The 15,263-nt window shown below is 33.4% G+C and overlaps 1 protein-coding gene across 3 annotated transcripts in view; it reads left to right on the forward strand.

The window, feature by feature from the left end:
- smpdl3a (sphingomyelin phosphodiesterase acid like 3A) overlaps window positions 1–8,628 on the forward strand; it is a 9,629-nt gene extending 1,001 nt beyond the window's left edge. The window contains exons 2-9 of one of the 3 annotated variants that reach the window (XM_016469513.1): window positions 729–942; window positions 1,102–1,246; window positions 1,968–2,064; window positions 2,477–2,640; window positions 2,829–3,009; window positions 3,617–3,741; window positions 4,439–4,627; window positions 8,486–8,628. In XM_016469513.1, the coding sequence (XP_016324999.1) occupies window positions 729–942; window positions 1,102–1,246; window positions 1,968–2,064; window positions 2,477–2,640; window positions 2,829–3,009; window positions 3,617–3,741; window positions 4,439–4,627; window positions 8,486–8,491 (1,121 nt within the window). In that variant the 3' untranslated portion in view covers window positions 8,492–8,628. Of the gene's footprint in view, window positions 1–728; window positions 943–1,101; window positions 1,247–1,967; window positions 2,065–2,476; window positions 2,641–2,828; window positions 3,010–3,616; window positions 3,742–4,438; window positions 5,068–8,485 lie in introns of those variants that run through there. The other 2 variants (XM_016469512.1, XM_016469514.1) reach the window with 2 other exon arrangements.
- Window positions 8,629–15,263: the final 6,635 nt, after the last annotated feature.

Here is a 15,263-nt window from a genome sequence, read left to right on the forward strand (position 1 = left end):
TCACCCTATATATATGTATATATGTGTATATATATATGTGTGTATATGTATGTATGTATATGTGTGTATATGTGTGTATATGTGTATATATATGTGTACGTGTGTGTATGTATGTATGTATGTATGTGTTATATATATATATATATATATAATATGCCTTATGTTAAACTGCTTTAAATTACTTTTTTTTTTCTACATCAACCTACACTCCATACACCATACTGACAAAGCAAAAACAGAATTGTCACAACTTCATAAATTTATTTAAAAATAAAAAAACTGAAATAACTACAATGCATAAGTAGCAAATATTCACAATGTTTCACAATTCTATGAGCAAGTACTGTAAACAAGATCTGTTTCAAATGTCTGCTATTATATTAATGATGCTGTTTGGGGGGGGGGGTTATGCTGGACGGCAGAAAAAAGTTAATAAAATGAACAGTTAACAGCCAATAATATCTGTCTACTGGGTCAAAAAAAAAAAAAAAGATTATTTTTTAAAATATTTGCATGAGGAAGTCAATCTAAAGAGTACATAAGGATTCATAGTTTCAAGTTCAGTGCACTTCGAAAGCATGACATGCTTTAGCATTGTACCTGGTTTGCAGTGAAATATCTCTACAGCTCCTGAATGAGACACGATATTTGACATATCAGTGTACAGTATAAGGAGAGTATTTTACATATTTGTGAAATGAATGTAACACAAGCATCTTAAATTCCAGCTAAATTCTGGCATATCTCAGACCTGCACTTGGATCCAACCTACCATATCACAGAAGACCACACCAAAGTCTGTTTTTCCTCCAAGGGTGTTCCTGCATTGGACCCAGGAGTTTTTGGTGATTTCCTGTGTGATTCCCCGTACCAGCTCATTCTCTCAGCATTCAGTTACATGAAACAAGCAGACCTGCAGCCTGAGTTCATTATATGGACAGGGTATAAAGCAGTCTCATTTACTGGCTTGCGGCTGTTCTGTGATTTTACTTGGGTTAAATGGGAGATAACTGAATTTGGTAGCTAATGAACACATTATGATTTTGTTCTTTAATATATTTATTCACTTTTTTTCTTTAAATGTTGTGCCCCTCGTTGCAGAGACAGCCCTCCTCACGTCCCGAAAGAAGAACTGTCCACTGATGTAGTGATTGATGTTATTGCCAATATGACTCACACCATACGTCAGTTCTTCCCACAGCTGCCAGTTTATCCTGCCTTGGGCAACCACGACTACTGGCCACAGGTATTTCAATCCCAAGGGCAACTACAATTTTTGGCTAGGAATTCAATCCAAGACGACATTTCTATGGTCAAATAAAGTCCAAATGTTTTGGGTTGTTTGAATGGAAAATTTGCATACTGCTTGTATACACTGAAATATAAAATATAAATATATAAAATAAAATTTAATATATTAAATATAAAAAATTCATATGAATATTTGGTTAAATAGTTTATTTAGATTTTTTTTTTTTTTTTAAAAATAAAAATGCAAAAAAACAAAAAAAAAACTTATGTGATGAAAAACATTTCAAACATTCACACTTTATCTGTGGCACTGAGTGGCTGCATTTATTTGATAAAAATACAGAAAAGATGGTAATATTTTTTACAATTTAAAATAACTGCTTTCCTTTTGAATATATTTTAAAATGTAATTTATTCCTGTGATAGTAAAGCTGAGTTTTCAGTAGACATTACTCCAGTCTTCAGTGTCACATGATCCTTCAGAAATCATTATAGTGTGCTGATTTGGTGCTCAAATTTTTTTAGCATTATTATCAATGTTGAAAACAATGTTTTTGTTGATTTAATATTTTTATGGGATGCCATTTTTGAAACGTCTTGCTCTGTCTTTTGCTAAAATGTTAAAACTAGTATATAGTATTCTGAAAATGCACAATTGTTTATGCTGTGTTGAATCTTTAACATTTTTAAAAGAATCTTGCTTTAAAACTTCTTAGGATCAGTTGCCAACATCCGCAAATGCGATTTACGATGCTGTAGCCAAACTCTGGTCTCCGTGGTTGAACCCAGAAGCTGTAGCTACTTTGCAAAAAGGTAACTGATAATAAGGAAGATGTTCCACTACATGTGTGAACATTTAAATGATTTGATTATTTGGAGATAATGGATGCCGATTAGTCAATACAGAGTTTTAGTCTTGCTAAAATACTTAGATGCAAACAACAGTATAATGCAAAATATGCATTATAAATACTGGTTTTTTTTTCTTTTCAGAGAAAAAAATATGCAAAATTATATAAAATATATAAGTATATAAAATATATATAAAATTTATTAATTTAAATCTAAACTAAAAAATTACATATATTTTTCCCACAAATATTTTTCATTAATATTAGCTTTTTTTCTCTCTCTTTGTGACTGTGGTGTGCACACTTAACAGTGGACTTTAGCTGTGACAATATAGTAAGCTAATGCTCTTCGTATGTCACTTATTTGCGTAAAGGTGGCTTTTACTCTCTTGTGATCAAACCTGGCCTCCGTCTGGTGAGTCTCAACACAAACCTGTACTACAGTCCTAATCAAGTGACTGTAAATATGACTGACCCTGCTGGGCAGTTCCAGTGGCTGCAGGAAACACTTGAGCTGTCAAGACAAAAGCTGGAGAAGGTGAGCATATTCTGTTTGCTTTTACAAGGCATTTTAATTTTAGAAAGAACCCGCTGCACTGATCATACAGGGCCATTTTATTACAAGACTGTATATTAACATTTGCATAGTGGTATGCACATGTAAGTGACAGCAGTGGTGTGTGAGTGACTGCTGACCTTAATTTCACTGTCATCTTTTCCTCTGAGGTCTATGTAATTGCTCACGTCCCCATCGGTTACCTACCCTATGCTATAAATACAACAGCCGTCCGGGAAAGCTACAATGAACGACTGGTCAAAATATTTCGCAACTACAGTGACGTCGTTCAGGGTCAATTCTACGGTCACACTCATCGAGACAGCATAATGGTTCTGCTGGATCAACAAGGTAATAGAATTTGCCTCAGAACTAGGGCAGCAAAACGATTAATCACAACTAATTGCGACTAATCGCGTTCAAAATAAAAGTTTGTTTACATTATATATGTGTGTTTACTGTGTATATTTATTATGTGTATATATAAATACACACATGTATATATTGAAAAACATATTTGTATGTATGTTTATACTTGTATATAATTTATATAAATATACACAGTACACACACACACACACACACACACACACACATATATATATATATATATATATATATATATATATATATAGTATGTAAACATAAACTTTTATTTTGAAAGAGATTAATCACGATTAATTGTTTTACAGACCTACTCAGAACATTTATATTTTTAATAAAATCGAAACACTAGAAATATAGAAAAATATAGAAAAAAAATCATTATTGACAATTTTGGTTCATTTATGAACATGGAAGTGGTGAATGCATTACATTGTGGGATGCAGTCTTTGGAACTACTTGCTCTGACAAACAGTATATTGCTCAGATTGTAGTAGGTAAATCAGATAGCCTATACTATGGATACAGAACATTGAACCTACTAATTTATGTCCCATTCATACTTTTATTCAAGGGAAACCTGTGAACTCTATATTTGTCACACCTGCTGTTACACCTATCAAAAGTCTATTGGAGCCATATTCGAACAATCCTGGTGTCCGTGCGTATTTGTACCACCCTGAGAATTATGGTTTACTGGTAAGTGTCCACCAACTAGCAAGTTTAAAGTTCACTTTTGTTGTGAAAACGGCTTTTATATTTGTAAAAGAAGAACGTTTTTATATTAAAAACAAACAAGCAAGCTCAAAAGAAATGTAACGCATTACTTTCCATAAAAAGTAACTAAGTAACGTAATTAGTTACTTTTTTAGGGGTAACGCAATATTGTAATGCATTACTTTTAAAAGTAACTTTCCCCAACACTGACTGGTAAGTGTGCACCCACTAGAAAGTTTAAGCACTGATTTATTTACTTTGAGCACATTCCCCATACAATTTTAATTTTATTGACAGCCTTGGAAGAGAATATTTCAAATGTTGAATTCAGTTCTGTCCACAATTACTATATTTCATTTAATTTAAGTTTGAGTAGTATGGTTTAATGGTAAGTTCAAGCATTGAGTTAATTACTTTTAGCACATTCTCCTATACAATTATTAGTGTTTTGTGTTAAAATGCATCTTTAAATTCTAATATGTTGTGTTGTTTGAAGCTAAATGTTTGGCTTAAGTAACTTCACCACTGTTGTGCAATTCCTGTTTCTGAATGATTAATGGTAGTGTCAGTTCTAATTACATAGTGTGTTTTAATCAAGGTGCCAGCTCAAAGTGTGGCTCTTCCATTGCATCCCTTCTAATAATCACTTTCTCTCTTTTTTTTCTTTTTTCCTCCAAAGGATATTTGGCAGTTCTATTTAAATCTCACAGAAGCAAACCTGGAACAAAAATCAGACTGGAAGCTGGAATACATTATGACTGAGGCTTTTGATATTGATGACATTCAGCCCCACAACTTGCATGAACTTGCTCTTAGGTTCGAGCAGCCACAGAGCAAAGACTTTGACAAGTATTTTAACCATTTTATGGTGAGCTACAACTTCAGCCTCACATGTGAGGGTTTATGCAAAACGATTCAGGTGTGCGCTGTGCACTTTTTGGATCAAGAAACCTACTCGCAATGTATTGCCAAAGCAGGCATATAGAGTAAGCTGTTACAGTTCTAGAGTATATACTTGAATTACTCCCTTCAAACTTGATTAACTCTCTAAAAAGATGATTTTAAACTTTTTGGATTTAAAAGAAATCAGGGAACCTTTGATTTAAAGAATAATAATACTAGAGTGAATCTCAGGAAAACGTATCTCACTTCACCCCAAAACCAAAAGGTGAAAAAAGCTATTTGAAATTCTCATTTATATAAAGAAAATGAAGCCTAATTTAAGACCATGAACTTTATTTATATATATTTTTTGCACTGTTACTTTATATTTATGACCATTTAAGCATGAACATTTCCCCACAGAAATTCCCAAAATCATAATAAAATATATTTTTTTGTAATTGCCATTATTCTTAATGATGAAATTTATTATATATATTTTTTTACTGTATTGCAGTTAAACCTGTAATAAAAAGTAATGCTGCATTAAATAATATACAAAAGATATAAAAGATATAAAATATATAAAAGATACAACAAGTAATACTATTATTAAATACTTAACTTTCTTTATGCAAATTATAATTAATTTTTTGTTTTTCATTTTGGGGTGAAACAATACCTGGTTCTTGACAGTTTTTTTATTAGATTTAGTTGTGAAAACTGAACTAATTTTAAGGCACTTTAAAATCAGTTTTTATTCTTTGTAAATGATTGTAATGATTTTAATACGTGATTAAATGTGTAGTTGCACAAATAATTATACATCATTTTCTAGAGACTTTTTAAAATAAAATTGAACCCGCTTCTTTCTGTCCTTTTAATTAAAAAACTTGATTTTTGCTTTCAATATTTTGAAAGTTTGTTGTTTTTTACCTGATACAACTTGTCATACTTTAATACACCACAGTTGTACTAGTACTGGTCACCTGTTAATCTTTTTAAAAAGAAAACCATGCATAAAATCCATTCCAAGCCTCCATCCCTGTACCCCATCCAGAGGCCCCATACACACCCAGACCCCTCGCCGCTCACTGCCTCTGCTGAAGGTCTTATGAAATGTTGTCTAATTCATTTGTCTGGACCCCCTCCTTGTGGTGGTCATTGGCATTCGAGTGCTACACTGCCTTTGATGACTCACAATGGATTGTGGAAAGGATTGTGGAGCCAGAAAGTTGACACAGAGATAAAGGGGGCACCGTGGTAACTCTGGCAGGTTGTTTTAACGACTGGCTGAGATGCTCTAATCAGCATTCATCAGTGCTCTGCCAATCGTCTCCCTCAGAGTTCCACATAGAGACTCATCTGTAATGGGGACGAGTCAATATCTGCCCTGCCACACTGGCAGCGCTGAAGGAGGGATGGCTTTTTTTTAAGCGTGGGCCACACAAGGCTGTGCCGAGGTGGGCTGGAGTTTGACAGGCGCATAAATCTCAGAGAGCTTTTTGTCTCCCATCTTGGATTGGTGAGCAGAAGACATTGTCCTGGAAAAGAGAGAGTTTCAAATGCTGGGTTCAGTGTTCGTTTTTTTTTATATATTATATTTTATTATAATTTTTTAAATATTTATTTTATTTTATGTTTATTATTTAATTTGAATTCTATTATAATTTATTTTTCATTTATTCCGTTTTTTAATTTTGGAAAAAATATAGTAATGGACTTCATACATAGCGTGGAGAGTATTTCAAATGCTGGGTTCAGTTCTGTCCATATTTTTAAAAATGTCATTCTTCATTATTTCTATTGTAATTTATTTTTCATTTATTTATGTTTTTATTTAAAATTTTGGAAAAAAATATTATACATTTTGTAGAATGACCCTTATATTACTGTATAAACTAGCAAAATTTAGCAGTTTGTGAATCGTCCCAGGATGCATTGCTTACTACAAACCTCATTTTACTGCCATAAACATATGAGACCCCAGGGTCTAATCATAACAGATTACTCACTGGTCGATTAGCTAGTTATTGCTGTCACACATACTCAGCTCGGCTGGCAGTCCTGTGTCTACTTTAAAAGTTAAAGAGCTGTAACAGGGAAGGTCAGTGCTAGAGACCGGCATGGGTCAACTCGCCACTGATTACAGGGCCTCATTATGCTTGGGCAAACACTCATCACAGCCTGTTCAGTCTTCAGACTATTGCTTTGATGGGCCTGCTTAACCTACTGCACTATTTAAGCTGTGGATTACTGTGGTGATTGTGTAACTATGGCAGCCCCCAGGGAATTGGAATTCATGGAATATGCTGGTTAATTTTATGAGCTGAGGCAGGGATACCAGTTGATTCAGTTCAAAAGAGAAATTATTACAAATCTCTTGACCTGCTTTCATGTAGCTTAGTTATAGTCAAATGTGTTTTTACCATTTTATTTAAGTTTCAGAATTTTTAAGAAAATAGTGTTTATTTAATTACTGTATTTATGCTACACTGTAAAATTTACGGTAAAAAAACGGCAGCTGTGGTTGCCAGAATTTTACCGTAAAAAATACGGTAGCAACGTTTTAGGTTTAACGGGTTCAACTTAAATTTACAGTTAAATACCGTAATTTCATTAACTGATAAAATGTTAATATACCAACCTATTGAAGTACGTCCCAGTGCTGTAGTGATGACGTATTTTTGAAGACCAACCAGGAAGTTCACATCACCCTGATTCCTTTGACAAAACCCAACAGAATTTTTCCATTGGCTTTTGGATTATTGCAGAAGATAACAAAAGATTATGATTGTAACACATTTTCACAACGTTTATGAAGCCTAAATACAACCACCAGAAGTCGAGAGCTAAGCATAGGCTACTAAATGAACATTCGAAGTTCTTCGCTATCATTACTATTAGTTTTAAACTTCCTTTCTTATCAAAGCAACTTATAAATATGCATATTTTGTTTTATTATTTATGCAGTCCATACTGTAATATAATGTAGTGTTTCTATATTTAAAATATCTGCATTATTGGCTATTTCGTTGTGCAAACTGCAGTAGTTGATCATTTCATTGGAATGTGAAGGCTCTTGGTAGCCCACATTAATATTTCATTGAACACAGTGTGAAATTCTGCAGGTTGCTGATCTTAACTATGATCATTTTAACATGCCTCAGTAAATTTTTTAAAAAGGTGCTTCATTCACATTTTCTACACACATTTGTTGAAGTATACAAGGACAGATGGCTTATATCACTCTCAATAAAAAAAAAGGTACAAAAGCTGTCACTAGGGTGATACCTTTTCATAAGGTACACTTTTGTACCTTTTAAGCACTAATATGTACACTTTAGGTACTAATATGTACTTTTAAGGTACCAAAATGGATCCTTTTGAAAAGGTACTGCCCCAGTGACCGCTTTTGTACCTGTATTTCTGAGAGTGACTAATATGAAGACTGCAGCAAAACTTTCAGTACAGGATGAGCTCAAGAGAGCTAGTTGAATCTCTGTCCTGTTTAATCTCATGATGCTGTTAAAATCAAATTGGTTAGCCAGAAGAAATGAAAGAGACCTAATAATGGAAGGTTTCATCATCTAACATCGAACAGGATGGAAACTCATCTGATATTTCTGTAAAGCCTCTTTTTCCAGTAGGAAAAAAGTACTTGTTCATTCTAGCGACATATAAATCAAAAATTACAGTAGTTGTTTTGCAATTGCCAGGTTATTATAGGGCTGATGATGACAGAAGCTTCATTTTTGTGCAAGCTATAATTTGTGGCATTAAAATGTGACTTTTTGCACATTCAGCACAGAATGCTAAAAGCCTCTTCCTCTTTCCTTTTTAGCCGTGAGCTCTTTTGTCTGGCGCAATGCAGAAGTTTGCATTTAGAGTCACAATGAAATGGCTTCGAGATCTGACACATCAGTGACTGTTAAAACCACAGAAATGAGTCCTAGGAAGAACTACTCTCTGTTTGAAAACTGAGGAACAGTGAATGCACTGTAGCTTCTGTTTGTGGCATGCATTGTCTCGATAACATGACCCTGTGCTTATAAAGGCTCAGTAGGAACAGTATCTAGTCTGTTAAATAGTCCGGTCCTTATAGCCGCACTCTGATGGCTTTCAAGGACAACTGAGTGATTGAACTTAAGAATGCTTGCTTGCTTGCTGGATCAGGATTAACTGGCACTCTTGTGTTATTTCTTGAGTCATACTGCGTTTTAATCATGTTTAGACTGTCTGATGAGCTTATGAGAATTTGACATTTGACACTATGAATATATGTAATGGTTTGAGCCATTAATAATACAGTGTATATTGTGGAAGCCTGTTTTTGCCACAGTTAAAATAAATAAATAAATAAAAAAGTGATTGGGACTTTTTCCCTCACTATTTTATCTCACTTCTGAGGAAAAAAGTCAGAATTGTGAGATATAAACTCACAAAAATAAAAAAATGTTGAGTTTAAATCTTACAATTCTGACTTTTTTTCTCACGGTTCTGAGAAAAGAAAATTCAGAATTGCCAGACGTAAATTCTCTCTTTAGTTCTATACTAAATTTTATATCTTGAAGTTCAGGCTTTTTTTCTCAGAATTCTGAGTTTATCTCTCTTTCTGTCTTTTTAAGTATTCTGAGAATTATGTTTATTTAGAATAATTTATATTAAATATACTGTATATGTGTGTGTGTGTGTGTGTGTGTGTGTATTATACACACATGCGCACACACACACACACACATACATACAGTATATTTAATATAAATTATTCTAAATAATGTAGTGGTTGCTAGGTTGTTGCTGTGCAGTTTTTACATTTGTGTAGTTGTTAGCTCTCTGCTTTAAGCCAGGCAAAATGAGAAATTTTGGGAAAAGCCTTAACGATTGTGTAATTCCCTTCCAAAACGAGGATGGGTGGAAGAGGGAGGGGAGCACACCCAACTGCAGTTTTCCTTTAGTCTCATGCCTGAGTGGAATTTTGTCCTTATTAACCCGTATGAAGGCAGCAGTAGGGTTCCAAACTTTATTGAATCCTAAGCTGATTGTTCTCATGTCTTTGAGAGGCGAGAACAGGCCTTTCACTTTGGGCGTGACATCAATGTCAGCTGATGCCCATGCAAGACTCACCCTGATTTAATGCTTGTGATTGCAGAAAGGCATTCTGGCAAAGAATGAAACCGCTACAAAGACTTCATTGGACCTTCAGAGATGCTGCTTAGACAAGTAAATACAATGTGTAACAAAGCAAGGCTGAGCAAAAAGGAATCTGTCTGACTCGGAAAGTGGCTTGTAAGGAATGTTGACAAGAGAAAAGTCTTCAGAAGTCATGCGGTTTGAATGCACTTTGAATATAAAACAGAATATGCTAGATATTAAATGGTGTTAAATTAACATTTATGCAATATAAAGAAGTGCAAATCCAAAAATGTGTCATACCATTCCCATATATTTTGTTGTTGAAGTCAAGTTAAACTTTATGGTATTTTGGCACAAATTCATTGGTTGCTCATACTAATACAGTATTAGGTCTAGTGTAATGTATTTTATTTCTGTGATGGCAAAGCTGAATTTTCAGAAGCTCCAATCTTCTTTGTCACATTATCCTTCAGAAATCTTTTTAATATGCTGGTTTGGTGCTCATGAAACATGCTGCTTAATATTTTAGTGGAAACCTTTTTTTCAGAATTCTTGATGAAAGGTTAAAAGTCTCAAATCTTTTGTATCATTATTAATGTATTTACTGTCACTTTAGATCAATTTAAAGGTATAGTTCATGCAAAAATGGAAATTCTGTCATCATACTCACCCTCAAGTTGTATCAAAACTTTATGGAAACAAAAAAACAAACAAAAAAATAGAATGGACGTTCATGGGGACCGGAAATTGTTTGGTTACCTACATTTTTTAAAACATCTTCTTTTGTGTTCAGCAGAAGAAAGAAACTCATACAGACTGGGCGGGGAAATGCATCCTTGCTGAATTTCATTCATATATGAATGGTGTTTTGAATGGCGGGTTATGTCATGTTATTATTTTTGCATTTTGGACCAGTAGGGTTCATGGTAATATTAATACACCGTCGTGATTTTGTATGATGAACAAAATAGCAGAGCTGAGAGTGGGTCACAGTGTTGTTGACTTATTCCACATGGCCAGATCTGCATTCAGCAGTCGCTTTCTCCTGAGGTGATCTTGAGTTGAAGGTTACACTGATATGAAGAGGCAGTTTGGCTCATTACATGCTTCTCTTTTATTACTGTCTCACCCTTGACAGTTCTTTCTCTTCCAGAGAAATAATAGTATTCTTGTGACCCTCATATATAACACAATATGTGCTATCTTACAGTATATACCTTGTTTATGACTTCAAAGTCATTGTCTTGTTAAAGGATGAGGAGGTTTATTGTGTGTTTTATTGTATAATGACATCTGTTACAGTCTATAGGAGCATCAGCTGACACATGGAGCACATATAAAGAGAAGGTATATTGCATGCACCTATTTGTTGCCCACACACTATGTTGATCCACAGTTGTAGCACAATACTGCCATCATCTGGTCAAGTAGACAACAACCATGCAGGCTATTAAACAGCAAGATGAATTATTTTCAGTTTGTTCTAGATATATCCAATGGCTATGGCAAATTGCATAACTCCGACACTGATCTTGGATATATTCGAGTACAGCATGACTTCATAATGTCACAGGACAAAACTATAGTTTCTTAATGGTCAATTTGTATTTACTATGTACTGTAGACCCTCTGTAGCAAGGATTTGTGCCATTAAAGAGATAGTTCACCCAAAAAATGTAAATTCTGTCATTAATTACCCACCCTCATGTCGTTCCAAACCTGTAAGACCTGCGTTCATCTTCCGAAGACAAATTAAGATTTTTTTTGATGAAATCTGAGAGCTCTCTGACCCTCCGTATAGACAGCAAGGATACTACCACAATCAAGGCACAGAAACTTAGTAAGGGTGACGCGAAGGAGAAGAATTGTTGAATAAAGTTGAATAAAATTTTTGTTTTCTTTGCACACAAAAAGTATTCTTTTAGCTTTATAAAATTATGATTGAATCACTAATGTCACATGGACTATTTTAAGGATGTCCTTACTACGTTTCTGTGCCTTGATCGTGGTACCCTTGCTGTCTATGGGAGGGTCAGAGAGCTCTTGGATTTCATCAAAAATATCTTAATTTGTGTTCCGATGAACAAAGGTATTACGGGTTTGGAACGACATGAGGGTGAGTAATTAATTACCGAATTTTTATTTTTTGGTGAACTATCTCTTGAAGAATTGTTTGAAATGTAGTCTTTAAATCTTTACATTTCTTTTACAATTTTAGGTACAGGGAGCCCTTATGGATTTTTGCCTCTCCCTGCACTGTATATAAACTGGATTGCTCAACTTTGTAATGTTTGTTTTTTAAAATGTGCAAATTGTGCAATAATAATAATAATAATATTTTTTTATAAAAAGTTTATTATTATTATTATTATTATTATTATATTATTATTTTAGCATTGTTTTATTATTTTAAACATTATATTTTAATATTTAATTTTGTTATCGTTATCAATATTTAATGCAACCCATACATTTACTATAATTTTACTGATCATGTCAGAATAACACTTAATTTCCCAGGAAGTTCTACTGAGTCAAGCATCAATATGTAATCATTAAATCCAACATTATTATTATTATTATTATTATTTAATTACGTTAAAACAATATGGTTGACTTTTTTTTTCAAAATTATAATTTTTTGTTGGCTGTGTTAATTGTTTTGACAGTATATTGCTGGAAGTGTTTAATCAGTATATGAATGTTTTGTCAGAAAACTTGGGTTGGACTAACAAAATTATACATTTCTTTGATTTCTTTTGAATTTCATTTCTCAATTCCTTCTATCTTTCTAATTCACCATCTTATGGGAGGTGAACATCTTAAATGCTGAATTTTGCCCAATTCTGATAAATAGCACTTACAAAGGTGAGTTCATTAAGATGATCATTCATTTTTGTTGAATACCACACAAAGAACCACACTGGGGACATGAGCTCCACATATGCATGCAATAATTAAACATGACATTATTTGTCAACATGTAATAGGCGTTTTGGATATGGACCAGGTTTTTACAGTCTATTTAGTGTATAATTGAACTTGTCTCACCATACAACACACTGTAGTCTGCCCAGATGTCACCATTAGGAGGAATGGCTCATGCCACTGCTAAGAGGCAGATGACCATCTGGTGTGTAATTTATTACGGGTTATGCCAGGACTGTAATGTATTGCCCCCTCGAAATATCATTATACACAAACTCTGAGTATATTAGCAAATACTAGTAAAACAAGTGCAGTTTAAGCCATTTAAATAACAGTCAGGATGCTCCCACTGAGTGCAGCAGTTTAATCCACCCACACTCTCTCTCACCCAATCTCATAACTCATATAAGTGAAGCCATGATAAATGTTTATCAACTTAATTAAAAGAGGATTCCAATTAGTATGAGAGTGAAGTGTTGTAGAGTTTAACCATTGTTTATGTGTTACAGAGAGTTTGACAGACTGAGGGCTCATGCACTCACCATCTGACCTGAACGATAAGCTCTTGGACGTTGCCTTGATATGTAGCATTTGTAGCACTGGTGGTTTTCTCTTGTGCCTATTTATATATACAGAGATTCTATATTCTTAAATTATTTCTTTAAATAATTTGAAGCATCAAAGCACGACGTAACCCCACTAAATATAATAAAAAAATATTTGTACTTTGGTGTCTAAATTCTTGTTTCTAAACATGTTGAAAGCTTACGGATGATTCTGTGTACTTTAATTTCAAATACAGTTTCACAGTAGTTGTTTCTAAATGTGTTAAAACCTTTTTGATGATTCTATGCACTTTTATTTCAAATGACATCATAAGATCAATAATTCTGTTTTTCACTGAAGTGAAAATTCCAATCCCCCCCGCATTTTTTTCTTATTATATTTCTTATGAATTATATTTAATATTTCTTAATTCTTAATTGGAAATGTTGCCCATTTTATTCACTGAAACCTGCTTTGGACATTTGGTAAAATTACAACTGATATGTATGTAGCAGGTATTTGTGCCTTTAAGAATTAAATTGAAAATGCAGGTAAAATTACTTTGAACAAATTGTTTTATACAAGATCTTAAGCAAATTAAATGTAACACTAATCTGAAAGGTCCCAATTCAATTACAGATTTGTTTTGGTCATATTCATTAAAATGCATTTTTATTTATTAATATTTATTCATTATTAACTGCACATTTTACCCAACTTTATTACATTCACAGAGGGCTAAAAAAATATGTTGCTGTCCAGTGGTGCTGAAAGCACTGTTTGACAAGGTTGGGGTTTGATGCCTCTGAGGAATCAAATCAAGGAGAATTGACCCATGTTAATGTCTTGCTGGAGAGGCTTTTTTTTCTTTTTTATAGCACTATTTGCATGCTGTGTTCTTTGAGATAAACATTGCATAATCCTAAAACGTCATACTTCTTTCAAGCTCTTTGAAACATTGCATTGTCTTTAAAAAATTATTAAAAAATAAGGACATAACCCCTTATCTACTTCAGGAACACAATCAAGCCAGACCAAAGAAAGGCAAAATGGCCGCAGACCCATTTTAACTGACAGCTGCTCTTCTGTAACAAAGGTAATTTAAAATGCAAGCAGGTCCATTCATTTGATTTCCTCCACATCTCTCAGAGTGCTGAATGTAATTATCGTCCCTCCATCTAGCGTCCCTAGGGAGCCCTTCTCCCTCCAGGCTCAGCTGTGACCAACACTTCGGCCCTCCCCCCACCTGAACATGTGACATTATCCTGTCCCGCCTGCCTGTACCCACCCACCAGCACCTAGCCAGCTGTAGGACTTTCATAATCTCCACACAGTGTCTGATCCAGGATCAGTCACCATTGACTCCCGTTTCAGCCTTATAATAGAAAGTAAAACCACAAAACCAATTGGGACTTATATAACAACAGCAACAACAACAACAACAATAATAATAATAATAATAATAATAATAATATATTGTTATTATTATTATTAAGAATTATTAAGAATTATTATTATTTAATAGTTTAAACATATTATAATATATAATTATTTACAATTAATATATAATTATTTATAATTATATACAATATTTAAAAAATATTATAATATATAAGTAATAATAATAATCACCATAATTCAATAGATAATTATATATTTAAAATTGTAATAATAATAACATTATTATTATTATTATTCGTAGGCAGGTAAATAAATAAATAAACAACAACAACAACAACAACAACATTATTATTATTATTATTATTGAATAATATAATAATAATAATAATAATAATAATAGTTACAAATTATTGTTGTTGTTGTTTATTTATTTATGGGTCTGTCTCCCAAATCAGGTGATATCCCATCCCATTATGGGATATTTAGCATGTTTTAATGATGAGATATTTTAAACTGTCTCAGAAAAACAGCCACGTTACTGAGGTTTTCATGATGAAACCATAGCCAAAGGACAGAGTCAGTCCACTCAGAATAGAAAGAGACTGCATCAT

The sequence above is a fragment of the Sinocyclocheilus anshuiensis genome, unplaced genomic scaffold (genome assembly GCF_001515605.1).
Source record: "Sinocyclocheilus anshuiensis isolate Anshui unplaced genomic scaffold, SAMN03320099.WGS_v1.1 scaffold1222, whole genome shotgun sequence".
Taxonomy (NCBI): Eukaryota; Metazoa; Chordata; class Actinopteri; order Cypriniformes; family Cyprinidae; genus Sinocyclocheilus; species Sinocyclocheilus anshuiensis.